Consider the following 26,545-nt stretch of genomic DNA (forward strand, 5'->3'; position numbering starts at 1 on the left):
GACTTTAATGGTACAGTTAAAAATATTTTGGACAGATCTGGGAAGAAGCATAATGAAGGTAAACTACCAAAGTCTTTTTTTGAATTAGCCAAGCAAGAAAATCTTGTAGACATTTGGAGGGTGAAAAATCCTACAGTTAGAGACTATACCTTCTTCTCAGCTCGACATAACTCTTTCTCAAAGATTGATATGTTATGGAGTACAAAAAATTTGGGACTTACAACAAAAAAAATAGAGATTCTTCCGAAAATAAGAGCAGATCATAATCCAATAGTGTGGTCTGCAAAACCTACCAAAAAGACTTTAAGATGGCGAATAGATGAAGATTTACTGCAGAAAGATGGGGTAGTAGAATCTCTGCAAAAAGAGACTAAAGCCTTTTTCCAAGTAAATGAAAATGAGGACGTTCAATATCAAACGGTATGGGATGCTTATAAAGCGGTGATGAGAAGTATTTTAACCACATTGAATAATAAAGACAGAAAAGCTAAAGAGAAACAAATGACAGACATACAGAAGGAAATTAAGAAGAAGGAGAGAGAGTTTATAAAGAGACCGGGGGGAAAAAAGATTTTAAAAGAAATTGGAATTCTACAGGGCCAACTAAAGACACTTGTTAAATAAAAGTAGAATGGAACTTAAAAAGGCTTCAACAAAAATCTTTTGAGAGTGCAAATAAAGCTGGGAAATACTTGGCCTGGCAAATGAAAATAAAAAGGAAAAATAAAATTGTTAATAAAATTAGTTTGGGCAACAAAGAAATTGTTGACCAGGAAAGAATCAAAAGAGAGCTTTAGAAGTATTATGCAAATTTGTATAAAAGTCATGTGGGGGGAAAAGAGAAAATAGATGCCTGTTTACAGGAAATTAATGTTAAACCCCTAACGGACAATATGAAAAATCTTAAACGACCCAATTGGTAAGGAAGAAATTGAAGCGGCAATTAACTCAATGAAGCCAGGGAAGGCTCCGGGTCCTGACGGTTTTATAGCAAGATATTATAAAGTTCTTAAAGAAACTCTACTTCCAAAACTTCAGAAATTGATGAACATTACAAGAATAGATGGGAAGATACCTAATACTTGGAAGGAAGCAGTAATCTCGTTGATACCAAAAGAAGACAGAGATGTGACTAATGTAAAAAGCTGTAGACCAATTTCATTGCTAAATAATGACTACAAAATATATGCTAGAATTTTAGCGGAACGCCTGAAGCAGCATTTGAGTAGTTTTGTTAAAGAGGAACAAGCAGGGTTTCTCCCCAGAAGGCAATTAAGAGAAAATATCAGAACTGTAATAGCTATAATAGAATATTATGATAAATGTCCTGAAAAAGAAGTAGCTTTGCTTTTTGCTGATGCAGAGAAAGCTTTTGACAATGTTCATTGGGACTTTGTTTGCAGTAATGGAGAAATTGGGATTGGGTGAAGACTTTGTTAGAATGGTAGAGGCAATATATACTGACCAACAAGCAAGACTTTGTATAAATGCAGATTTGACAGAGAAAATAGCAATTTGTAAAGGAACAAGACAAGGGTGCCCTCTATCCCCTTTGATATTTATAATGACGCTGGAAATACTGCTTATGCAAGTTCAAGATAAGGAGATAGAGGGTTTGAAATTAAAAGGCTTTTCTTACAAATACAGGTCATTTGCAGATGATGTAATGTTTATAAATGAAAACCCAACTCAAGTTACACCGTTGCTGCTCCCAAAAATAAAAGAATATGGTGAACTGGCAGGCTTTTATATAAATAAAGAGAAAACAAAAAATTTTGTGTAAAAATATGTCAAAATCTAAGCAGATGGAATTACAAAATTTAACAAACTGTGAAGTGGCTTCTAAAATAAAGTATTTAGGAGTAGAAATTACAACAAAGAATATTGACTTATTTAAAAACAACTATGAAAAGCTTTGGCGGAAAATTGAGGTGGACTTACAAAAATGAAATAAGTTGAATTTGTCTATCCTGGGTAGAATATCGGCAATAAAAATGAATGTATTATCAAGAATAATGTTCTTGTTTCAAACTATACCAATAGTGAAAGAAGATAAACAATTTCATAAATGGCAGAGGAAACTTTCGAAATTTATATGGGCTGGCAAGAAACCAAGAATTAAGATGAAGATCCTGACAGATGCTAAAGAAAGGGGAGGCTTCCAAATGCCAGATTTAAGACTATATCATGATGCAGTTTGTTTGGTATGGATTAAGGATTGGATAGTGTTATTAAACAGAAAATTATTAACATTAGAAGGCCATGGAAAGGTTTTTGTTTGGCATGCATATTTGTGCTATGGGAAAAGTAAGATGGATGGTTTTTTCTCACATCATTATGTAAGAAGTAGTTTGCTTAAAACTTGGTTGAAATACCAAAAATATGGAGATGAGAGGAAACCACTGTGGATTGTGCCAATGGAAGTAATAAAGTTATATTCGGATATTGAGGAAGAGAAATGGTTACCATATAAACAGTTGTTAAAAATACAAGGAGGCAAAGCAGAATTAAAATCAGTGGAAGAATTGGATTATAAATTTAATTGGTTTCAGTGGTTACAAATTAAAAGTCTGCTGAAGCAGGATATTAGGAATGAAGGATTAAGACAAGAACAAACAGAAATGGAGAAAATGCTGTTTGGTGAGGACGTAAAATTGATCTCAAGAGTATATAAACTGTTACTGAAATGGTCTACAGAGGAAGAAGTGGTAAAATCTCAAATGATAAAGTGGGCAATTAATATAAACAAGGAAATTCAGTTGGAACAATGGGAATATTTGTGGAAGAACTCTATGAAAATATCGACATGTAATAACATAAAAGAAAATTGTTACAAAATGTTGTATAGATGGTATATGACACCCAAAAAACTGTTGAAAACAATCAGATGTCTGATTGATATTGGAAACGTAAAAAACATGAAGGGTCGTTCTACCATATGTGGTGGACTTGTGAAAGGGCTGTACAATATTGGCAAATGATCCAGCAAGAAATGTCAAAGATTTTGGGATACAAAGTGAAGAAGGCACCAGAAATCTTTTTGTTGGGATTACAAATAGAAAATTTTCTGAAACAAGACAGAACATTACTTTGGTACATGCTTTCAGCTGCACGGACATTGTATGCGCAGTTGTGGAAGCAAAATAAAATTCCAGGAAAATGGGATTGGGTTATGAAAACTATGCACTGGAGTAAAATGGACAAATTAACAAGAACACTAAAGGAACTTGATATGGAAAAATTTAATAATGAATGGCGAAAGTTTCAGAACTATGTGGAAGAACATCGGAGAGTGAAAGGACACTTGGTGATATTAGATAATGGATAACTTGTTTATTAGCTATTTTTAATTTACTGAGACAAGAATGATGTTAAAATGAGAATATGAGAAAATATTTTGTTCTTTCTTAAAAGATTATAAGATAGATAATATGACTTAATTTAGTAATATATTGGATCATTAATTGAATGAGGTAATAACCATGAAGAAATATAAGTTCCTTTTTTCTTTTTAAACAGTTTTTTTTAATGTTAAATTACCTTTATTGCTTTTATATTGTAAGTAACACTGGGGAAGTCTTGAAAGGGAGGAGGGGAGGTGGAAAATGTGATGCAACATACTGACTTTTATTTGAGAGAAGTAAATGAAATAGTGATATAATATGTTGTAGAATAATAAAAAAAATTTTACAAAAAAAGAAATAATGAGTCATCTACTCTTTCTAATAGGTCTGTATTGGGATTTTCAAAGAAGGTCTGTGCTATGCCGAGTCCAAATATCAGTAATGTCAATGCTTTGGCTCAGATCAGTAGTACTTACAGATTAGGAAGGCTCCCATTAAATGACATTGCTGAGCACAGAAATAAATTGGGACTAGCCATCTATCTGGGTCTGCAGTGGTGTCATTTTGTGTAAGCCTTAGCTATGTGGTTTCAAAGGAGATCTGAGACAGCAGGCGGAAATTATATGCAAAAGTTGCCTGATATACTTGACTTCATAGAAGATGCCAGTTTACTTAGATTGTTTACTTAGATTGTTTTCAAAGTGATGGCCTCGTTGGTAGTGGCTAGATGTAAAACGTAATGCAGAGTTTTACACAGCAGCAAAATCATACCCAGCTTCATGTCTATTCTTAGGGGCAAAGCTGTTTAATAATCTCAGCAATGCTCTCATTGGCACTATGGTCATGTGTTCAACTTCCAAAGATGGGGAATGTGTATCTAGTTCAAACTTTTTATTCCGTCTGCTATCCCAGTCCACATATTCAGGAATGGGCAGCTGGCTGTGACACCTTTCAGAAGGTATTTTGCTGGTAAAATAAAACACATATGCTCTGATCTGGATGCTGGCTGTAAAATAGGCCTTGCAGAAAGAAATGTTTAATACACTGTCTGGTCTGCTTATGGCCCATTTTGACCTAGTTATCACGATGCATATTGACTAGGATCTGAGAAGGCCACCCTTTGTGTACCAGGCTCTTGCATATCCTGACTGCAAAAACCATGTAAGGATTGCTTTAATAACCCTTGATATCATAAATCAGTCACTAATACAAGAGGCGGTTATCCACCCGCTTCTTAAAAAACATCTGTACATAGAAATATTATGTCCAGTCTCCATTCTAGGTAGTATGATTGAGAGAAAATAGAAGATCCAAGTCCAGGTCTTCTGGGATAACTCATGTGCTCTGGACCCTTCCAAGTCTGGATTCAGACTGTGTTATGGGATATATACAATTATAGTGGCTTCAGTTGATGACCTCTGACTGAATGTAGACAAAAGCCACGTGTCTTTCTTATTCCTACTGAATATGTCTGCAGCCTTTGGTATAACAGACCATGCCATCCTTTTGAGGCATTTGGAAGGCAGAAGTAGGTGTCAGGAGATTTGCCTTTGACTTGTTTAAATCATTCATCATGGATACAACTCAAAGGGTTGCCTTTGGAGACCGGCTGTCTTCAGTGTGGGAGTTGTCTTATGGGGTTCTACGGGGCACCGTCTTACCCGTTTTATTTTGGAGAAAGTATTTTGGAGAAATAATTTGTTGTATTTGAATGGGATGTCATCAATACTCAGATGACTACTCAGTTCTATATGTCTCTACCCCCCTTCCCCAGGTGATGTGCTAGAGATCTTAAGCCACTGCCTGACTGCTGTGATCAAAAGGCTAAAAGCTGGTAAATTGAAACTGAATCCAAACATGATGGAAATGATACTTGTAGAGAAGGCTGAAATGTTAAGGCACAATGTGCTTTCCACTTTCAGTGGTGTTCAGCTGACCCAAAGCTGATGTGGTTAAAAGCCAGGGGGTGAATACTTTATTTCAAAACAGTCTAGCCTTCAGGATGGCCCTCTACCTTGACATGACTGTTCTGACTAGCTGGATCCATGGCATGGTACCATCAGGACTGAATCACTGTAATGCACTCTACTTTAGTCTCTATTCAAAGTGAATTTGGAGACTTCAGTTGATACAGACACAACAACTTGGTTATTTTCAGGAGCTAAGCATGCATATTATTCCCATTCTGCAGTCACTCAATTGGCTGCTCTTCAGTTACTGGTCTCAGTTTAAGATATTGGTTTTTCCATTCAAAAGCCTTCATGTCCTTAGTGTGTAATGTCTGAAGGACTGCCTCTCTCCCTATGCTCCATCATGACAGCGGCACTCATCTGAGCAGGGTCTTCTTCAGCTGCCGCTTCATTGGAATGGCCTGCCTAATGAGGTTAGGAAGGCCTCCCACCCATCTGGCTTTCATCAAACTATGCAAAACTGAATTTTTCAGAGAACTTTTTAACACATAATAGGGCTATACTTACAAAGAAAAGATGCTTTGGTGAAGGGATAGGGGACTGCAAACTATAGTACTGTGTACTATCTGCTGCTGCAAGTATGATCCTCCTAAGTAATTTTTGAATCTTAACATGTCATATTTAAATGGTTATGCTTGGTTTTAGTTCTGTTTCAGATTTTTGCTTGTTTTCAGATTTCTGCAATCCAAACCTAATTGCAATGTTTATTGGACATTCCATTCTGCTGATTGTATTTGACTTAACTGTGTGCAATCTACCTTGAGTCTCAGTGAGAGAGCAGGACCATAACTAATGAATAAATGTCAGTGCTGTTACAAAGCAGTTGTTTGGGCATATATTTCATTTCTCTGCGTTGCCCCAGAAAAATAGTGAGCAGCCACTCTAAATCTTGAACTGGTTCCTGAAGCAAACTTTCTGCATGGAGTTACTGAGCTATCCAAAGTGCTGCAGAGGGGTGAATTTTGACAGAGATGGACCTCATGAGGCCTACCAAAATGTCCTTAATCCCCCCCCCCCAAAAAGCATGTGACAGGTACCTCCAATTCCCTATCAGGGCTATGATTTCCCATTCACACCCTGTGATTTGAGTTGGCTTACTTCCTCAAGAATCTTACAGAGATAGTGATGGCACTGGTGACACATCTCACCACATTGAGGATTCATATCTACCACACCTCATTCAGTCTCAAGCCTAGCAACAGGATGCTAGAAGGAGGGGGAAGCCAGATGGTGAGGGGTAATGGCATTTAAAGCCTTCCCCCCCTTTCCTGAGGCATGTTGCTTCTGCAGGTGTGACTTCCATTAAGGAAGGTATTTAAAGCTTCCCTCCTGAGTTGCTTCGCAGCAGTGGCACACTTAAACAAGGAAAGGGAAGGTATTTAAAGAGACATCCTTCCCTCCCTTCGCTGGGGTGTATCGCATCCACCATCACAGCACGACTCTGGGAGAAAAAGGAAGGCATGGAGCCAAGTAATTTTGGTACAAATTTTCCCTAAATCCCAATTTTATATTAATATTGGGATTTGGGAATATCTGTATATACCAGTATTTTTTGGCTTTGGTATTCCTGAACCCAAAAAATACCAGGGTTTTTTTGTGTGCACACCCCTACATCTGTGTCCCTGATACATTTCTTAAACTTTTTTTTGTTTGCTTGTTTTTTACCTCTATTCATTTTCATGCAGGGTCTTGGACAAAGGGTGGCACTAGGGGAGAGAGTCTTGCCATGATACCCTCTGGTATGTGGGGTCCCCCAGGGGTCTGTTGTCACCCCACTGCTTTTTAACGTCTGTATACACTCCCTCTTCCAGCTAGCGCAGAGATTTGAGCTGGGTTGCTATTAGTATGCTGATGACACCCAGCTATATCTGTTGATGGATGGCCAACTGGACTCAGCCCCTGAAAATCTGGCAGAGGGCTTTGAAGGTCATGGTTGAAGCAGAGCTGGCTGAAATTAAATCCTATGAAGGAGGTTCTATGGCTGGGCTGGAGAGATCCAGGTCAGGGGTGTCAAATCCGAACTCTTGACAGAGCACCTCTAACACCAGCACCAGTGGTGAAGAGTCTGGGTGCGAAACTGGATGCCTCCTTATCAGTGGAGCCCCAGGTCACAAACGTTGCAAGACTGGCATTTCTGCATCTGAATCAGGTCAAGCAACCCTTTCCTGTGTTGCCCTGACGTGGCCACCGTGATCCATGCAGCAGTCATGTCCAGACTAGACCACTGTAAATTGCTGTACTCAGGGCTACCTTTGAGACTGACTAGAAGCTTTAGCTGGTCCAGATCTATGTTTGAGGCCCCTAACAGAGGCAAATGACAGTTTCCTCAATGGACCTGTTTCCCTTTTCTGCCTTCACCAGTGCTCAGAATTATATCTTTCTCTGATGAAACTGTATGGTATGTGCCATCTGTGTACTGTGATTAGTTTTATTTTTTAATAATTACTATTTATGGTTGTTTTATAGCATGTTGTTACCTACCCTGAAGCCTGCTATAGCTATAGCGAGTCAGAAATCTAATAAATAAATGGAGGCACTTCTTTAGTTCCAATATGTCATATTCTTAAAGGAATTGATGTATGGTTGCCTCAGTGTAAGGGTTTGACTCAGTCCACAGTGGTGGATTTAGGATGTTGCCTTATTCAAGGAGGCTCTTTCCTAATTGTTTGCAAGTCCAAGTCACAGTGGTCAAGAGTCTTGTAGGCTGGAAAACCCATTATCAGGACATTGGCTCAAGGCCAGTACTCCAGAGCTGAGTTCTCACAGTGTAAACTAAACTGAGGACTGTCAGAATGCTAGAACTTTCTATTCATACAATGCAGCCAGCATGATGATGATCAATAAAACTCATGTAAACTAATGGGAAGGCTTCAGGTCTTGTAACAAGTCTGTTGATTTGGGGGTGGGATAGGCACGTGGTTTTAATGACTCCTGAGCACATTAAAGGATTTCACAGTACCCATGTGGACTTGACCAGTCTTGACCAGTAGGTCTAGAGCCTGAAAATTGGTCTTCCAATTAATGTTCCCTTAATTTAGAAGTGCAACAAATAGATTTTTTCATTTGCTCAGCAAATCTTAAAATAGAAAGATCCTATGCCAGATTCTTGGGAGCAGAGCAATTTGATGCTCATATGTCCACCTCCCTTGACCCACTATCTCCCTTTCATTCTACAGCACCTTAAATACCTATATATATTGGTGTAGAAGACGATACATATTGTCAGAACTTGTATCTTTGCTGCTGGTCCCCTATAATGTGACCAATGCTGTATGGTAGTTTTACTGTGGCTTAGAGCCGTATTGTAACTGAACCAAACTGACTCCATGTTGTAACCTCTGCTTAACCCAGAGTGCCTGAATAGTAATTAACCTTGCCCCACTGGTATCCAAAATATTTGGGGCTGTAGAGTGAATTATGTCTTGTCTCTGCACATTCTCACACTGGGACCCTTTGAAGCCGAACAGCATGGCCTTCGGAGTAGGGAGGCATCCTCTCTACTGATAGTGATGGTGAGAAGACAGCTGCGCCCTACAATGTGAATTGTGGCTTTGTGAGATGTTTGCTTTACGTGTATAAAATCAAGCTGATGCTGGCTCTCGCCATTACTGTTATCTTGCCTTTTCCAGCACCTAGTTCTCTTCAATAAAATCCTAGCTTTGTAACTGAGTATGGGATCCGTTTGAAGTTCTTGAGTTCTGACATTATAACAGTAATCCCATTGTTCGTGGCTTATCTGTACTGGAGGCTTGGCTCGATGGCGGCAAAAGTACCAGACGACGGAGAGCCCACCACCCCATCGGAGGACCCGCCGCTCGACCCAAACGTGACGGGGGTCCGACGCAAAATTAAGGTTCCAGCGCCCTTCTCGGTCGACGCCGCTTTCCCGGCCCCGCGAACCTGGAGCCCGCGGAAGTCCACGGCAGCAATCGACGCCGCGGAGCAGCGGTACCGAAGCATGTTGGGCGAAGGAGGGGCAGGAGACGACGACGAGGGCCAGGCGGAGGGCACGGAGCCCCGAGGGGGGGAAGACCCGATCCGGACCCTCCGCAACGAATTATTCGATTGGGTGCGGGAGATCCACGGCGATGTGCACCGTTCCCGCGTGACGATGGCCGAGGAGATGCAGCAGAACCTGGGCGCTATCCACGACCAGCTCCGCACTTTGCAAACCGCGGTCCTGGGGATACCGTATGGAGTGTTGCCACTGGGGCAACCGCCCGTCGCCCCGCCGGCCCCAGCCCCGCAAGCTCCGGCTGCCCCGGCGCCGCCGGCCCCAGCGGTCCCAGCAGCCCCGGCACCTCCGGCTCCGCCGGCTCCGGCCGCCCCGGCGCCGCCGGCGCCACCTGCACCAGGGGCCCCGGCCGCCCCGGCGCCGCCTGCACCACCCGTCCCGATCCCGCCGGCCCTACCGGGCCCAGCACCGCCACCTGGGGCGCCGCGAGCGCCAGGAGGGGCCGAGGGACGGGGAAGAGAGTTGAAGATTACGTTCGATGGGAATCCGGAGGACGTGGAATACTTTACTATTCAGTGCGACACGTTTTTCACCCACTGGGGTGCCGACTACCCTACCGAGGCCAGCCGAGTGTACCACATCGCGTCTCGACTGAGAGGGGCGGCCCGCAAGTGGTATGTGGGGCTTTTCATGGGAAGAAAGCCCGAATTAGCTACCGTGGCAGGGTTCCTGCACGCGATGCTCCGCCAGTATGGAGATCCCTTACGGGAGGAGAAGGCGGTCGCTGCCCTCCAACGCATCGAACAGGGCAACCGCTCCACCCGCGAGTACGCCACCGAATTCCTGGGGTACTGTGCGGCAGCGAGGGGATGGAACGAGGTCATGAAATACACCGCGTTCATCAATGGGTTGAATCCGAGCATCCTCGACCGCTGTTACAGTCAGGGAAGGCCCGACACGCTGGTCGGCTGGATCCAACTGGCCGGGGAGGTGGAGACCAACCTCCAACACGTGGGGATGAGGAGACAGCAACTAGCGAGGAAGGGAGCCAAGCACACCCCAACTAAATCTGAAGGGAAGAAGGCCCCGACGACCTCCACCCCGTCTCCCGCCCGCAAATGCTTCCAATGCGGGGACCCAAATCATCTTGCTGCTAACTGCCCTGGGAAAGCGGGATCCACACCACCCACGGCGCGGCCAACCACCCCGGGCCCGAAGAAGAAGAAGAGCAGCCGATCGAAGGAGCCCAGTCGGGGCTCCGTCGCCACTTCCTTGGCGACTGACGAGGATTTTACCACCAGCCTGGCGGCAGTCGAAGAATCGACCGAGGAGTCGGACGATACCGAGTCGGCGGGAAACGACAGCGACCTGCTTTAATGGGTGCCGCAAAGCAGGTCCAACAACAGCCGGCACTCCTCACGGTGAGAGCAACTGGGGGTTTACTTTTTATGGCCGTTACCCTCCTAAACCCGAACCTAAAGAGATTCATGCACGCCCGAGCACTAATCGACTCAGGGTGTAACAGGGACTTGATCACCCCCCGCCTAGTTGAGGCGCTGGGATTAGCCACTTCGCCCCTGCCACAACCGATGCAGTTCCAGCAAATGGACGGGGGGCCCATGAGGGGGGAACCATGTATTTTAGAAACTCAGGCGGTCCCGGTAGGGACCGAGGAGCATTGGGGAATTGAGACTTTCGTAATCGCCCCCTCCTGCTCTTTCGACGTGGTAGTAGGCTCAGCTTGGCTCGCCCGCCACCAACCCGACATAAGGTGGGAGGAACAGATCGTCCGGTTCCCGGATTGGAGGTGCATCACCACTGGCGCCCCGAGTGGGGGCCGCACGCTCCCCCCCAAAACATGCGGGCGTGCCTCACACTTGAGGAAGTCGCCTCCATCCCCAAGGAGTACCGAGACTTAAAGCTGGCATTTAGCGAGAAGGAAGCGGATGAGCTACCGCCCCACCGCCCTACAGACTGCGCCATTGAGCTAATCCCAGGGCAGCGGCTTCCCAAAGCGAAACTGTACTCCATGGGTTGGGCGGAGAAGGCTGAACTCCGAAAGTTTTTGGACAAAAATCTAAAGCGTGGTTTTATTCGACCAGCCACAGCTCCCCATGCCGCCCCCGTCCTATTCCGAAAGAAAAAGGACGGGTCTCTTAGACTTTGCACAGATTTTCGTGCGATAAACGGGATTTCCATGTCCAACGCCTACCCGATCCCGTTGATAAAGGACTTATTAAACACTGTAGCAAAGGGGAAAATATTTACCAAACTCGACCTCCGAGACGCGTACTTCCGCGTCCGCATCAAAGAGGGGGACGAGTGGAAGACAGCCTTCAACACCCCACTGGGACAATTTGAGTACCTTGTCATGCCGTTTGGGCTACAGGGAGCCCCGGGCGTTTTTATGAACTTTATCAATGAAGTGCTGCGGGACTTCCTGTTCAAGGGGGTGGTAGTGTACCTTGATGACATCATTATCTATTCACAAGATCTAAAGTCTCATGTGCCTTTGGTCAGAAAAGTGTTAAGCACCCTTTGTAAACACAAACTGTATGCCAAACTGTCGAAATGTGAATTCCACAAGACCGAACTGGATTACTTGGGCTTCCGGGTGTCGGGGGAGGGATTGTCCATGGACCCCGCAAAGGTCCAAGCGGTGTTAGACTGGGAACCCCCTCGAACCCGCAAGCAGTTACAAAGTTTTATCGGGTTCGCTAACTTTTACCGCGACTTCATAAAGGGGTTCGCCACGGTCATGCTCCCTCTTACAGAACTCCTCAAAACCAAAGGGAAGGGTGACGAGGCTAAAAAACCCGGCGCACGCCTAACGTGGACGCCTGACTGTCAAAAAGCTTTCACTGAGCTAAAACGCCTCTTCACCTCCGAACCCGTGCTGGCTCATCCTGACGAACTAAAGCCCTTCGTGGTCCAATGCGACGCCTCCGACGCCGCTGTAGGAGCCATATTAATGCAGAGGGGGGAAAATGGGGTGCTCCGACCATGTGCCTATATTTCCAGGAAATTTTCCAATGAACAAAGAAACTGGTCGGTCTGGGACAAAGAAGCGTTTGCAGTCATGTTTGCCTTAAAAACCTGGCGCTCCTGGCTTGAAGGAGCGAGAGTCCCCTTCGAAATTTGGACCGATCACAAAAACCTGGAAGCCCTCACTGGGCGTCGCAAAATGACTGCAAAACAAATCCGGTGGGCAGGCTTCTTTGCTAAGTTTGATTTTGTGTTGAAACACATCCCAGGCTCAAAGAACTTTTTAGCGGACGCCCTTTCCCGCCTGCCCCAACACGACAGTCTCAGGGAGGAGGTGGTGGACTCACTAATTTCCCCCTCAGCCATCGCGGGGGGGGTCACCACCCGCTCCGGTAAACAGACCAACCCTCCGGACTTAGAATTACTTTCTCGATTCCTCTCGGAGTACAAACAAGAAGCTGACCGCCCCCCCAACTTGGTCAAAGCCGAGAACGGGCTCTGGTTACATAATGAAAAAATCTATGTGCCCGATCCCCTCAGGAAGGAGGTTTTGGACCGCTGCCACTCAAGTCGCTTGGCCGGCCACTTTGGCTATGTTAAAACACTCAACTTGCTCACCCGCCAATTTTGGTGGCCGAAAATGAAAAAACATGTTTCAGAGTTTGTACTGTCATGTCCCACGTGCCTCATGGCAAAACGGAGGGGGGGCAAACCTCCGGGCCACCTAGTCCCCCTCCCTACAGCCACCCGACCTTGGTCGGTAGTCTCCATGGACTTCATTGTAGAGCTCCCGCCTTCGCAGGGCAAAACAGTCATCTTGGTCGTAGTCGATACCTTTTCAAAGCAGGCTCACTTCATTCCTTGCAAACAGTTACCTACCGCCAAAAAACTTGCCCAGCTCTTTTTCACTCACATTGTACGCCTACACTCATTCCCAGACAAGGTCATTAGTGACCGCGGAACACAGTTCGTTGCCAACTTTTGGCGGGAGTTCTGCAAACTAGCTGGTATTGAGCAAGGATTGAGTTCTGCCTACCACCCCCAGTCGGACGGACAGACGGAGAGGGTTAATGGCCTTCTAGAACAATACCTCCGCTGTTTCATTAATTTCCAACAGTCCAACTGGGTAGACCTCCTCCCCTTTGCAGAATACGGCTACAACAATAGCCTCCATAGCTCAACCAAAACATCCCCTTTTCAAATCATCAATGGTTACGAGGGCAAGCCGTTCCCCACGCTCGCCCTCCCAGCCAACCCATCCCAACCGACATCGTGCCAACAGTGGTGGGAGGGACTTCGTGAAGGCTGGAAGGGAATTCAGGAAAACCTGGAAGAAGCGAAAAAAGCCTACAAAAAACAATTTGACAAAAAACACTCTCCGGAGTGGGATCTAAAGGTGGGGGATACAGTTTTCCTGTCAACAAAAAACCTCCCCCTTCCCCAGTCCTGCCGCAAACTGGCACTGAAGTTCCTCGGACCTTTCAAAATCAAAAGGGTGATAAATAAAGTAACGGTGGAACTCGAACTACCCAAATCTCTAAGTAAGATCCATCCTGTTTTTCATTGCAGCTTGCTTCGGAAAGACCCTGGTGCTACGTCCTTCCATCCCAGGGCCCCACCGCCCCCTCCGACGACAGTGAGGGGTCAGAGTCACCATGAAGTCCAGGAGATCCTGGACTCCAGAGTCAAACGGGGGAAACTGTATTATTTGATCAGGTGGAAACACTTCCCCCCGAGCTGTGACGAGTGGGTCGAATCTCAGAATGTAGTGGCTCCGCAACTGCTGAAAAAGTTTCACCTACTGTACCCGCACAAGCCCAAGGCCGGTCCCGCGGGAGGGGGCGCTTAGGGGGGGCAGTATGTCAGAACTTGTATCTTTGCTGCTGGTCCCCTATAATGTGACCAATGCTGTATGGTAGTTTTACTGTGGCTTAGAGCCGTATTGTAACTGAACCAAACTGACTCCATGTTGTAACCTCTGCTTAACCCAGAGTGCCTGAATAGTAATTAACCTTGCCCCACTGGTATCCAAAATATTTGGGGCTGTAGAGTGAATTATGTCTTGTCTCTGCACATTCTCACACTGGGACCCTTTGAAGCCGAACAGCATGGCCTTCGGAGTAGGGAGGCATCCTCTCTACTGATAGTGATGGTGAGAAGACAGCTGCGCCCTACAATGTGAATTGTGGCTTTGTGAGATGTTTGCTTTACGTGTATAAAATCAAGCTGATGCTGGCTCTCGCCATTACTGTTATCTTGCCTTTTCCAGCACCTAGTTCTCTTCAATAAAATCCTAGCTTTGTAACTGAGTATGGGATCCGTTTGAAGTTCTTGAGTTCTGACACATATTAGCCCTGGAAGATCTCCACAATGCATAGTGTCTTGTCTGTAGGCAGAATTTGTTTAGGACCTGCACCCCAAAACACTCAATAGGATGGACATCAGTGTTAACAAATGTGTTGGTTGCTGCTATGTTTCAGGTTAACGGCACCTGCTTGGGTCAATGAATACATTTTTCTCTTATCACATCTTATTTGGTTGGTCTTGAAACTGATCAGTGGGTAGTCATTCACTTAGCTACTGAAGTCTGAAATAGCAGAGTGATTTGTCTCTACTGGTGAAATGAGGACAGTAGTTCTGCCTTAAGATGCAATGAGAAGAATTATTCATTAGAATGTGCTCTGAATCTATGTTAAAAGAAGAGAAGGAGTCAGCAAAAGGTGGGTTAAGTGCTCCTCCCATATACTGATTCTGTTGTGTAAACAGCCTCTACCTGATGCTTCTCTGCAGAAGAGGAACAGCTACAAGAATTTATAAACATGAGCTGACTTACCCATGTAATGCTAGTCTTCATCTAGCTGTTGGCAAACACATTCCTTATAACTTTCTGGTTAAGGGAAACAATATTGTGGTTTTTCAGATCTTATCTCAAATGCACCTTGGATTTTAACAGTACTCTTTTAGGTCACAGTACTGATAGATGTGGTCTTAATGCTCTCAAAATGCCATATCTGAAGACAAGAATGAATAGCTGAACCTTAATGAACCTCTGGGCATGGAGCAGGAGTCATGGGGGATAGCTGTGAATTTCCTGCATTGTGCAGGGGTTGGACTAGATAACCCTGAATGTCCCTTCCAGCTCTGTGATTCTATGATGTTGCACCAGTAATTCCTTAAATAGGCTTATTTCAGCATCTTTTTTGACCCCAGCAGTCTAAAAGTTATGGAAGTATATCATGTTTTTATGTTACACTGAAGATCGTGCATCTCATACAGCACCCCACTGTGCCTGTCTACTCTCCATCTCCAGGGGATGGGATGGTGGCTCAGTGGTAGAGCAGAAGGTCCCAGGTTCTATCCCTGGCATCTCCAAAAAAAGGGTCCAGGCAAATAGGTGTGAAAATCCTCAGCTTGAGACCCTGGAGAGCCGCTGCCAGTCTGAGAAGACAATACTGACTTTGATGGACCCAGGGTCTGATTCAGTATAAGGCAGCTTCATATGTTCATATGTTCAATTTTAATTGTTTGCTGTGTGCTGTGAGAAGTGAAGGAGCAAGTGTAGTGTAGAGGGCTTAGAGCAAATGAGATTGTGTCCCATATTAAGATCAGCAGCTTACTCTCAGGTGACAACTGTGAGTTTCAATGATCCCTTGGGTTGCTTTGAATTCTTCCTCTGCTTGTTAAATAAGTTTCACTTCTCTGTAAGGTAATAGTATAGTATAATTTCTTCTGCTTCACCGTATAATTTTGGTAGTTTTGTGGACATAAGTGGAAGTTATATCAATCACTACCATAAAAATATTGCATTACAGATTACATCAGCTGGATTGTGCCCTCCTTTAGTTGAAGTTAGCAGTGGTATGGATTTCCCAAAAATTTCCAATGATGGTAGGGATTTCCATCAGAGTGTAACTTTTTCTCTCACACATACACCCCAGATTAAAATGGCCCCTGAAATGCTATTCCTGGGGCCAAGGGATATTGGTGGTGAAGAAGATTTATACCTCTCCCTTCACTTTGAATTTCTGAGCAGCTTACAATCTCCTTTACCTTCCTCCCCCACAACAGACACCCTGTGAGGTGGGTGGGACTGAGAAATCTCTCACAGAAGCTGCCCTTTCAAGGACAGCTCTGCGAGAGCTATGGCTAACCCAAGGTGGTGGTTTGAAAGTCTCCCATTGGAGACTGGATTGGCAAAAACTGCTCCCCTTTTCTGTCAATGAAAATCCTACACTGGATGCAGCCCCAGTATTTATTGTGTTGAATTTCATTTCGGTAGAAGTAAGTTTATGCTTAATTTTTCACCTACAACTCATTGGAATTTAAGACTGTGTTAACTTTAAATAAATTGGATCATTAAGTATTAGTAATTAGTTATGGTACTCTGTAAACTTGATGAGGTTAATCTATAAGGTGTGTTTTTAATGTGCAATTCTAAATTTTAGGTTTAATATATTAGCTGGTAAATTGCTTGGGTATATAAATGCAAAGTTAATAGTATTTGCCTTTCTTATTTTGTTTTGTAGTTTCACCAGTGATAATTAAAGAATGGGCTGCTTACAAAGGAAAGTCTCCCCAGACTCCTGAGTTGGTAGAAGCTCTTGCATTTAGGGAATGGACTTGTCCAAATTTGAAGAAACTGTGGCTGGGGAAAGCAGTGGAGGATAAGAATCGAAGAATGAGAGCATTCTTGGCCTGTATGAGGTCAGACACACCAGCAATGTTAAACCCAACTAATGTGCCCACTCACCTTATGGTGCTCTGTTGCGTATTAAGGTGAGTGTTGATTATCAGAGATCACGTGACAATTTGCCTCTTTGGAATTCATTACTTCAAAATCATGTTTATGTATTATTTTGTTGTTTCTGACAGGTTTTCACAATTCCTTTTGACATATGTAGAAGTAGTGGCCCAGTTTTTCTGCAGCTTCATATTGGATTGATGGCCGGTACTTCTCACGTAGCCCTGTTCTTTGTAACCACATTCTTTAATGTAGCCTTTTAAAATTTTCACTATTAAAACATTACATAAAACTCTGTAACAAAGTCTCATAATGAAATATACCACTAACCACTATACCAATAATATAGACATACTGTATAAATATACAGTGTCATTAAAATGTTCTCTCTCATGTGGTCCATTTAAAAGCACTGCAGAAGTTCTGTCTCTTCGCGCTTAATTTTATTCCAGTATATAACAAGAAAGGTTGCCAAACCTTAACATTTGCTTGCGTATCTCTCTTCTTTTTCACATCTATCTGAATGCAGTTATCCTATTCATTAACATAATAGACAGCGCTTTACAGATCTATATTATTGAGCTTGGCAGCTTATCCTGTTTTCAGTATTGTGCCAATGTCATGCATGCTGCTACAAACAAGTTCTTTTTTTAAAAAACAAAGCTCTTTGTTTTAAGTCCAACAAGATAATACAGAGAATAAAAGCAATAATGGATATTTGACATTAAAGCTCATACAATCGCAAATCAAATATCAAAAATTAATGTTTCTTTCAAGAAAGGGAAAAAACCAGAAAAAATATTAAACAATAAATTAGGCTTCTGTAGCAATGTGATTTTGTAACTATATTATGTTCTGCCATGTAACTTATCAAAGGATACCATACTGCTACTTGTTTGCTTTTGTATTGATCAATAAGTGAATTTGAAAGATTGTACGACAATTTATACAACACAAAATGTTCCCAGATCTTTTCATGCCATTGCTCTATAGTTGGTGGAGAAGGCACTATCCATTTAGCAGCTAAAGTTAGCCTGGCCATTGAAATTGATATTAACTCTGCTCTTTTCTTATTTAACTTAGGATCTATACCTCTATTGAGAAGTATATTTTCTGGTATACGGTTTAAAGTATATCCTGTTATTTCTGCAATCTGTTGGAGTACCTTATGCCAAAAGGGTTGAATTTTTACACAAGTTCACCAAGAGTGTAACAAATCCTCTGGTTACCAGATCTTCTTCGTGGTCTCTGTGCTTCACACTCATGGGATAGTGCGCCTGCGCCGATCCCCGAATCGGTAACTGAAAAGCCCGGGATTTTTTCGCGCTTGGCGCCACTGGGCATGCGCAGGCGTCCCAATGCGCATGCCCACCGGCGCCAGCGCGGGGATCCCGCCAGTTCCTTTCTGACCGCTGCGCTAGAGAGGTTCCCTTTCTGTTTCTCCGGTCGGTGAGAGTACCTTCTTCTCTCGTTTTAGCCCGTTTGCCTTTGTAAATAGTTAGTTAGTTAGTCTTTAGTATTAGTTAGTGATAGTTAGTAAAAAAAAAAAAAAAGCGTTTTTCGTTGTCCGGTGGACTGCCCTTTGGGGTATTCCGCTTTCGCTTTTCCCCCGCCTTTCTCTCAGGCGTTTCTGAGCAGAAAGAAATTGTTTTCGTGCGACTGCTTATGGAAAGTCGCTGGGGGTTTTTCAAGCGCTGCCGTGCTTGCGGGAAGAAGATTGCCCCTCCGGACGGCCATTCCCTGTGTCTGCTGTGCTTGGGGGAGTCGCACAGAGTTGAGTCGTGCCCGCATTGCCTTCGGTTCTCGAAACAGACCAGGAAGAACCGTGCGGCTCGATTATCGGCGGCACTAACCGAATCGGCGCTTCGACCTCATCGACCGATGGAGGGATCGGCACCGAAATCGACTGACACCCCGGCACAGGAGCTCGCATCGGCCGATGCCGCTCTGATCCCGACTGTAGAACTGCCGGAAGAGCGTGGCTCCACAAAACGTTCCCGTGAGGACTTGGGGACCCGAGTTCTGAAAAAGGCGAAATCAAAGGAGAAGCGTAAGCGACCCCGCACTCCTTCCCCGTCGGGTGGCGCATCGGCAAATCCGCCGAAAACGATTCGGGTTTCCCCGCGCCGAAGCCCAGCAGCCCAACAACGCCTGTCGGCGTCGGAGCAGGAGCCGGAGATTGACCTCACCCAATGGTCTTCGGGCTCACGTCGTCGGTTGATCAGCGATTCGGCGTCGGAAGTGGATGCTTCGGCACCGGTCATAGACCCGCCATTCAAGCCCCGACCCAGGCGAGATCCACCCTATACCCCGCAACGCTTCCCGATACCACCATGGGAGCAGCGTTGGTGGCAGCCTCCCTACTCCCGGTATGAATCCTACCGTTGGTACCCGGAGGACTACCAAGACTGGGAGCAAGCTTCGGAGTTCTCTTCGGTGTCGAGGGTCTCGCATTGTTCCCGGAAGGCATCGGCGTCGGTTCCCCCGGATCGACAACTAGTTCCGGTCGAAGCCCCTCGTAGACTACAACCGCTTCAACTTCCACCGCGAGAGTCGACCCCGAGGCTCTCAGAGCATTCCACCCAACGTGACTCTTCGTCATCGGAGTCGGATAGTGAAGCTCAGGACTTGGAACCCTCACTAGGTTCCCAGACGGCGGAGGACCTTCCGATTTCGCCGTCGGAGGATCTGAAGTCCTATGGGGACCTTGTGAAACGTATTGCTGCCACCCTCAGACTTCCTGTGACCCAGCCGGAACCCGTAGTGGATGACAATGTGTTCGATATAATGCAGAGGAACACGTCCACTGAGATGGCCCTCCCGGTTACTAAGGTGATTCTTCAGGCCGTCAAAGAACCTTGGAAGAAGCCTTCTTCGACGCCGGTCTCCTCTAAACGCCTGGACCACATGTACAGGGTCCAGGAGGCAGGTGCCGAATTTTTGTTCACCCACCCACGTCTGAACTCAGTGGTGGTCTCCTCCTCCTCGAAGGCAAGGAAGGTTCACTCCTCCCCACCGGACAAAGAAGGGAGGAAGATCGACGGAATGGGCCGCAAGGTCTACTCAGCTGGGGCACTCGGCATAAAAATATCTAACTATGCAGCCTGCATGGCTAGGTATCAGTATGCCGTGTTGGAACAACTTGCCCCGTTCCTCTCTTCTCTAAGTGAGGACAAAAAGGCCACTGCAACCAAGCGGCAGAAAGAGGGTCTCGCTGTGGCCAGACAACAACTGGCTGCAGCGAAACACATGGTGGAAGCCTCAGCCAAACAGATCACATCTGCAGTCTGCATTAGGCGTCACTCCTGGCTTCGGTCTACGGCACTCCACCAAGACACAAAAACCTTCATCGAGGACCTGCCTTTTGAGGGTGATGGACTCTTCAGCACCACAACCGACTCGGCGCTGCAAGAGTTCGATAAGAGCGTCAAGACCTCCAAGAACTTGGGCGTCCAACCCACCCCCAAAACTTCTAGGTCCAAGCAGTGGCCTAAGCCCTGGACCAAGAAACCCTACCAAAGGTTCTCCCCAGAACAATGGCGTCCCCGGCCTGCACAGCCTGAACGACCCTCCTACTCTGGTAACGGCAGGAACCGTTACGGGACCCAGCCCTCCAGCAAGTCTAAGGGGGCTCGTCCCCAGAAGCAGGGGGTTTGACTTCCTACAAGCACGCGTCATCGCTCCCACTGTTGGCTCCTCCATCCGCCTACGCCCTTTCCTGCCTGCCTGGGAGTTGATCTCCACAGACAGGTGGGCGCTGTCCATCATAAAAGAGGGCTACAAAATAGAGTTTGTTCAGACCCCAGACCAGTCCGTGGTAGTTACCACTCCCCCTTCCCCACCTCTGCTGGCGGAGGTGAACAACCTCCTACAGAAACAAGCCATAGAGGTAGTTCCGCCGGAGGCCAGGACAGGAGGCTTTTACTCCCGCTACTTCCTGGTCCCCAAACGGGACGGGGGCTTGAGGCCTATCATGGACCTTCGGAGTCTGAACAAATTCATTCTGTACCAGAAGTTCAGAATGGCTACCCTGCAAACTATCCTGCCTCTCATCAATCAGGGAGACTGGATGGCGACCCTGGACCTCAAGGATGCCTACTTTCATGTCAGCATCCACCCTGCGTTCAGGCGTTTCCTAAGGTTTGCAGTGGGTGCTCGGCATTTCCAGTTCAGGGCCCTGCCGTTTGGACTGTCTACCGCTCCTCGGGTGTTCACGAAGCTGAACACCTTCGTCTTCAGGGAGTTGTTGTCTTCCCATACATCGACGACTGGCTTCTTGTGGCGAAGTCGAAGGAGAGTTTAACAATGCACATTGCCATCACTGCGTCTGCTCGACACCCTGGGTTTGCAGGTCAACCTGGAGAAGTCCCATCTTACTCCATCCAGGACAGTTCAATTCATAGGGGCCCTATTGGATACAGATCGACACCGAGCATTCCTTCCTTCACAGAGAGCAAAGGACATCATCAATCTGGTACAGCTTCTTCGAAGGCGGCAGTGGGGCACGGCCCAGCAGCTCCAGCGGATGCTGGGGCTGATGGCTGCGACGACAAGCGTGCTACGTTTCGCAAGACTGCGAATGAGAGGATTGCAACTATGGTTCTTACGCCATTTTCGTCCTCTCAGAGACTCGCCTCGAAAGAGGTTTTCCATCCCACTTGGGCCTGTCCAATCTATGCAATGGTGGGGATCGGAGAGCAACATCTGTCAAGGGGCTCCCTTTCATCTACCAACCCCTACCGTGACTATCGCTACCGATGCTTCCATGTGGGGGTGGGGAGCTCACCTGGAAGATCTATGTGTGGGGGGCCAGTGGCCTCCGAAACTGAGTCGGTGCCATATAAATTACTTGGAACTGCTGGCGGTTCACTTTGCCCTTCGCTCCTTCCGCCCTCTGCTAGCAGGGAAGACTGTGGCAGTACTTACGGACAACACCACTGCCCTGTGTTATATAAACAGACAGGGGGGGACGGTGTCCCGCAGGCTGTGCTCACTAGCGATGGATCTCTGGACGGAGTGCCTCCAGTGGGACATTTTTCTGAAGGCAACACATCTGCCGGGGGTCCTCAACATTCAGGCGGACTCTCTCAGCAGGGGTGGAGCTCTCCCACACGAATGGGAGCTGCAATGGCGGTTCCTGGAGCCGGTGTTCCAGCGTTGGGGGTACCCACAGCTAGACGTCTTCGCCACAGCGGAGAACAAGAAGTGCCCCTTGTTCTGTGCCAGGGGAGGTGCGGATCCAGCCTCGCTGGGAGACGGACTCCTACTTCAGTGGGGGGGCTGGTTTCTTTACATGTTCCCACCCTTGCCTTTGCTGACAAGGGTAGTACACAAGTTAGTGCAGGAGAAGCCACGTTGCATCCTGGTGACTCCTTGGTGGCCCCGTCAGAGCTGGTTCTCGATCCTGCTCCAGCAGTCGGGGGGGGGGGGGTCTTCTACCAGTTCCCGAAAGATCCGGACCTGTTGTCAGCCCAGGGCGGGCACGTACTCCATCACAACGTGCCTCACCTGAAGCTGACGGCGTGGTTCATCGACCAGTAGGGTTTTCCACCAGGGTCCAGCAAGTCCTCCAAAGCAGCAGGAAGCCTTCCACTCGTGCCTCTTATGAGAGGAAGTGGAAGAAGTTTAGTAACTTTGTGGCTGACTCCCCTACGCCGCCTGACTCTGTCGGGCTGTCGGCAGTTTTTGACTTTCTTTTAGCCTTGGTGGATGAGGGGCTGGTATTCTCTTCCATCAAGGTTTATTTGGCAGCTATCTCTGCTTTCCATGTTTCAGTAGAGGGTTACTCTGTTTTTGCTCACCCTCATTCCAAGAGGTTCATGAAGGGGCTGTTTCGCCTTCACCCCCCTTCTAGATCCCCTCCACAGTTGTGGGACTTGACTCTGGTTCTGGACAAGTTGATTCGTCGTCCCTTTGAGCCCATGGCAACATGTTCCTTACAACTTTTGTCTTGGAAGACTGCATTTTTAGTCGCCATCACCTCGGCACGTCGTGCGGGGGAGCTCACGGCGATGCGCTGTGACTACCCCTACCTTGCCTTCAGGGAAGCGGGGGTCTCCTTAGCTCCAGACATCACTTTTCTCCCCAAGGTGGTTTCCCAATTTCACCTGAACTTAGAAGTTTGGTTACCCACGTTTTACCCTAGCCCTTCCTCGGATGAGGAGCGCAGGCTGCATGCGTTAGACGTTAAACGTGCCCTCTTATTTTATTTGAATCGTTCACGGGGTTTTCGTAAGGACAACCAACTTTTTGTCTCCTACTCTGCCCCCAAGTTAGGGTCCAAGATTTCGTCTCAAAGACTTTCCAAGTGGCTTACTGAGACAATTAAACTTTGTTATTTGTTGGCGAAGAAGCCTTTACCTGGACCTTTTCGTGGACACTCCACAAGGGCTATGGCCACGTCGGTGGCATTCCTGAAGGGTGTGTCCCTTTCTGACGTCTGCAAGGCGGCTACCTGGTCTTCTCCGCATGCCTTCATGAAGCACTACGCGCTGGACATGCATGCTCAGCAGAGGACTCGGTTGGGAGCTGCGGTGCTGCAAGCTGTTTCTTCAGGTTGACCGTCTTCCCACCTCCAGGTATGCTTTGCTTGCTAGTCTCCCATGAGTGTGAAGCACAGAGACCACAAAGAAGATAGACAGGTTGCTTACCTGTAACTGTAGATCTTCGAGTGGTCATCTGTGCATTCACACTACCCGCCCTCCTTCCCCACTGCTGACGGTCTCCCTTATATAGGGGCTTTCAGCGGTCATGAAGGAACTGGCGGGATCCCCGCGCTGGCGCCGGTGGGCATGCGCATTGGGACGCCTGCGCATGCCCAGTGGCGCCGAGCGCGAAAAAATCCCGGGCTTTTCAGTTACCGATTCAGGGATCGGCGCAGGCGCACTATCCCATGAGTGTGAATGCACAGATGACCACTCGAAGATCTACAGTTACAGGTAAGCAACCTGTCTTTTTTCCGACACATTGGTTTATATTTTTTGTTTATCTTATGCGTGATTATAGGAGGAAGATACAGTTCCTTGTTTCAGCTGTTTGGGAAAGAAATCCTAACAATGCAATTTAGGAATCACATAGTATGGTATCTTTTCTTTCATAGTATCTTCTAAGATTTTAAATAACATTAAGCCAGTAAGTCTTACTTATTTGGACATTGTCTCCAGATAATGAAATTATTATTACACCTCCAGCATGCTTTGGTAGGAGCTGTTTCAATTCAGCCACTCTTATCTAATGTTAAATGCCCATCTGTACATTATTCTTAACATTTTCCTTGCCATCTGTTTTTCAATATAGTGTCAAGCAAGCCATTTCTATATGCTATTCCTAACGGCGTTCCGTAGACAAGCCCAATACAAAGCTTGTCCTCCCCCCCACCCCCAGTTTCTCCTTCTAACCAAAGGGTGTATAATAAATCCATCTGGGCCCAGGATGTTTAGAATAACCTTGTGCTAACTGTGTAGAGTGCCCCTCCCCCATATTCACACAGCCAGCTCTTATCGGTTCCCAGAGAATGTGTGAGAAAGGGAGATGTTTTTATTAGCTGACATTCCTTAGGTACAAAGAGATACTAGTGAGTAGCCTTTGTACCCTCAACTCAATTTGCATCTTTATGTTATCTTTTCGAAGTTATCTGTAACCTTTCCCTTTGAAGCATGCCTATAAGTTACTATACAATGCTACATATGTCATTACTTCCAAGGAGTCCGTCCTTGGCAAGCTATGTAATTTCAACAATTCAGCAACTTTTGATTGAAGAACAAAAGCCTGATTATTGCAAAATATCGATGCTTGACATTTTGGAAGTAATCCTACTTAGGGACGTAACCGAATTGGCAACTTTCTGACCGTATGGCAGAGCGAACTCCAGACAACGAAAAACTCCCCATAACTCCGGTGAGACCACAAGGTGAGCTGAGAGGAGAAGGTGCCAGGGTGCAAACACCTCCGTGGCACATCCTTGACGCTCGGAGAGTTGCAGGGAGAGGATCTCCCCTGCACATCCAGCAGCTGTTTATCACCCCTAAAGTGTGGGTCCCCCGAACCTCCACCTCCTTGATGGACGAAGCACCAGCAGGGAGAAGCGATCCTGGCGCCACCTTCTCTACGCTCGAGAGCAGGGGAGGAAAGCGACCAGAGCCCTTCGGATGCGAGCGGGAGAGATGGCCGGGATGATTGAGGACGACCATGCCCAGACAAAGATGAAGAGGACGGGGGAGACAGAGAAAGGCCATGCTCAGATGACGAGGAGGAAGAGCCAGATCCCGACGCCTGGGAATTCCTCCAAATGATGAGAACCGAGATGGCAGAGATGGCCAAAGGGCTGAGTGATGAGATGCAAGCTAATGCTACCTTCATGGCCCAAGAGATGAGGAGGCAATTGGAGAGCGTGCTGCAGCCGCCAGATCCAAGAGGGGGACCAATACCCCCTCCGGTAAGGCAACAACCACTACCTCCACCTCATTTACCATTCCATACCCTGCGATTACGGGAGAGGATGAGACCTGGATGCCACCTTCGATGGGGATCCTGAAGAGGTGGAGTACTTCTAAATTCAAGCAAATAGCTTCGTGCATTATTGGGGAAATACCTTCCCTGAGGAATTCAGCAGAGTGGATTACCTGGGGTCGAAACTGAAAGGAGCGGCGAAGAGATGGTATGTGAGTTTATACGAGACCAGAAGCCCCGAGCTAGATACCGTGGCTGCATTCCTTCAAGCTCTGTTGACCCAGTACTAAGATCCCCTGCAAGAAACGAGAGCCCTCAACGCCTTGAGGGACCTGCAACAAGGGTCCAAAATTGTGTGTGAGTACACTGCCGAGTTCCAGGACAATACGACCAAAATCCGGGGGTGGAACGAACAAATGAAAATAGAGCAATTCCAGCGGGGCTTTAATGCGTGCATACTGGATCGGGCCCTTCAACAAGGCCGTGCTACTACGCTGGTAGGGTGGGTGCAACTAGCAGGTGAAGTAGAAAGCAACATGAAGCGAGTGGCCCTACAACATCAACAGTGGCAAGGGGGAAAGGGGGGACGTGAGTCTCAGTTGGGGGCGAAACCAGATGGGAAGAAGACCAACCAAACTGGTGGAGCTACTAAACCAACTCCCTGTCATGGGTGCTGGGGACCCTGCAGAAGAAGCTGAGCTTGCAGAAGAAACTGTGCCCCTGCCACCTGCACCAGTGCCCCTGCCGCCTGCTGGAGAAGATCCAAGCCCCCCTGCCTCGCCCTCTTGGGTGGCTCGTGTGCGTGACTACCTTCGTCAGGACCTCAGGGATCGGAGGAGGGCGGCACGCTCACGAGCAAGACGCTCCCTGAGCCCTGAGTTTTGAAAGGATTCTGGCCCTTCTAGGAGTGAGGATGCTTGAGTCTCAGCAGGATCCTGGCTGCCTCTCTGAGCCAGCAATTAGCCCAAATGGGCAACAGACAGCAGAGGGCTATATAGCTGTGGGCTTTGGGAGGAGGCTTTGTGGAAGCAACTAGTCACTTACCTGACGTTCTAGCATCCACTCCGGCTTCTGACTTTGGCTTTTGGACCCCCTGACTTTG

General features: G+C 46.8%; 1 protein-coding gene across 2 annotated transcripts in view; it reads left to right on the forward strand.

The window, feature by feature from the left end:
- The window catches only part of FAM120A (family with sequence similarity 120 member A), a 156,536-nt gene that overhangs the window by 85,262 nt on the left and 44,729 nt on the right, over positions 1-26,545 (forward strand). For both annotated transcript variants that reach the window (XM_060239817.1, XM_060239816.1), the window contains exon 11: positions 16,781-17,030. In XM_060239817.1, coding sequence (XP_060095800.1) covers positions 16,781-17,030 — 250 coding nt within the window. The remainder of the gene's footprint in view (positions 1-16,780; positions 17,031-26,545) is intronic.

The sequence above is a fragment of the Heteronotia binoei genome, chromosome 5 (assembly GCF_032191835.1).
Source record: "Heteronotia binoei isolate CCM8104 ecotype False Entrance Well chromosome 5, APGP_CSIRO_Hbin_v1, whole genome shotgun sequence".
In the NCBI taxonomy this organism is placed as follows: Eukaryota; Metazoa; Chordata; class Lepidosauria; order Squamata; family Gekkonidae; genus Heteronotia; species Heteronotia binoei.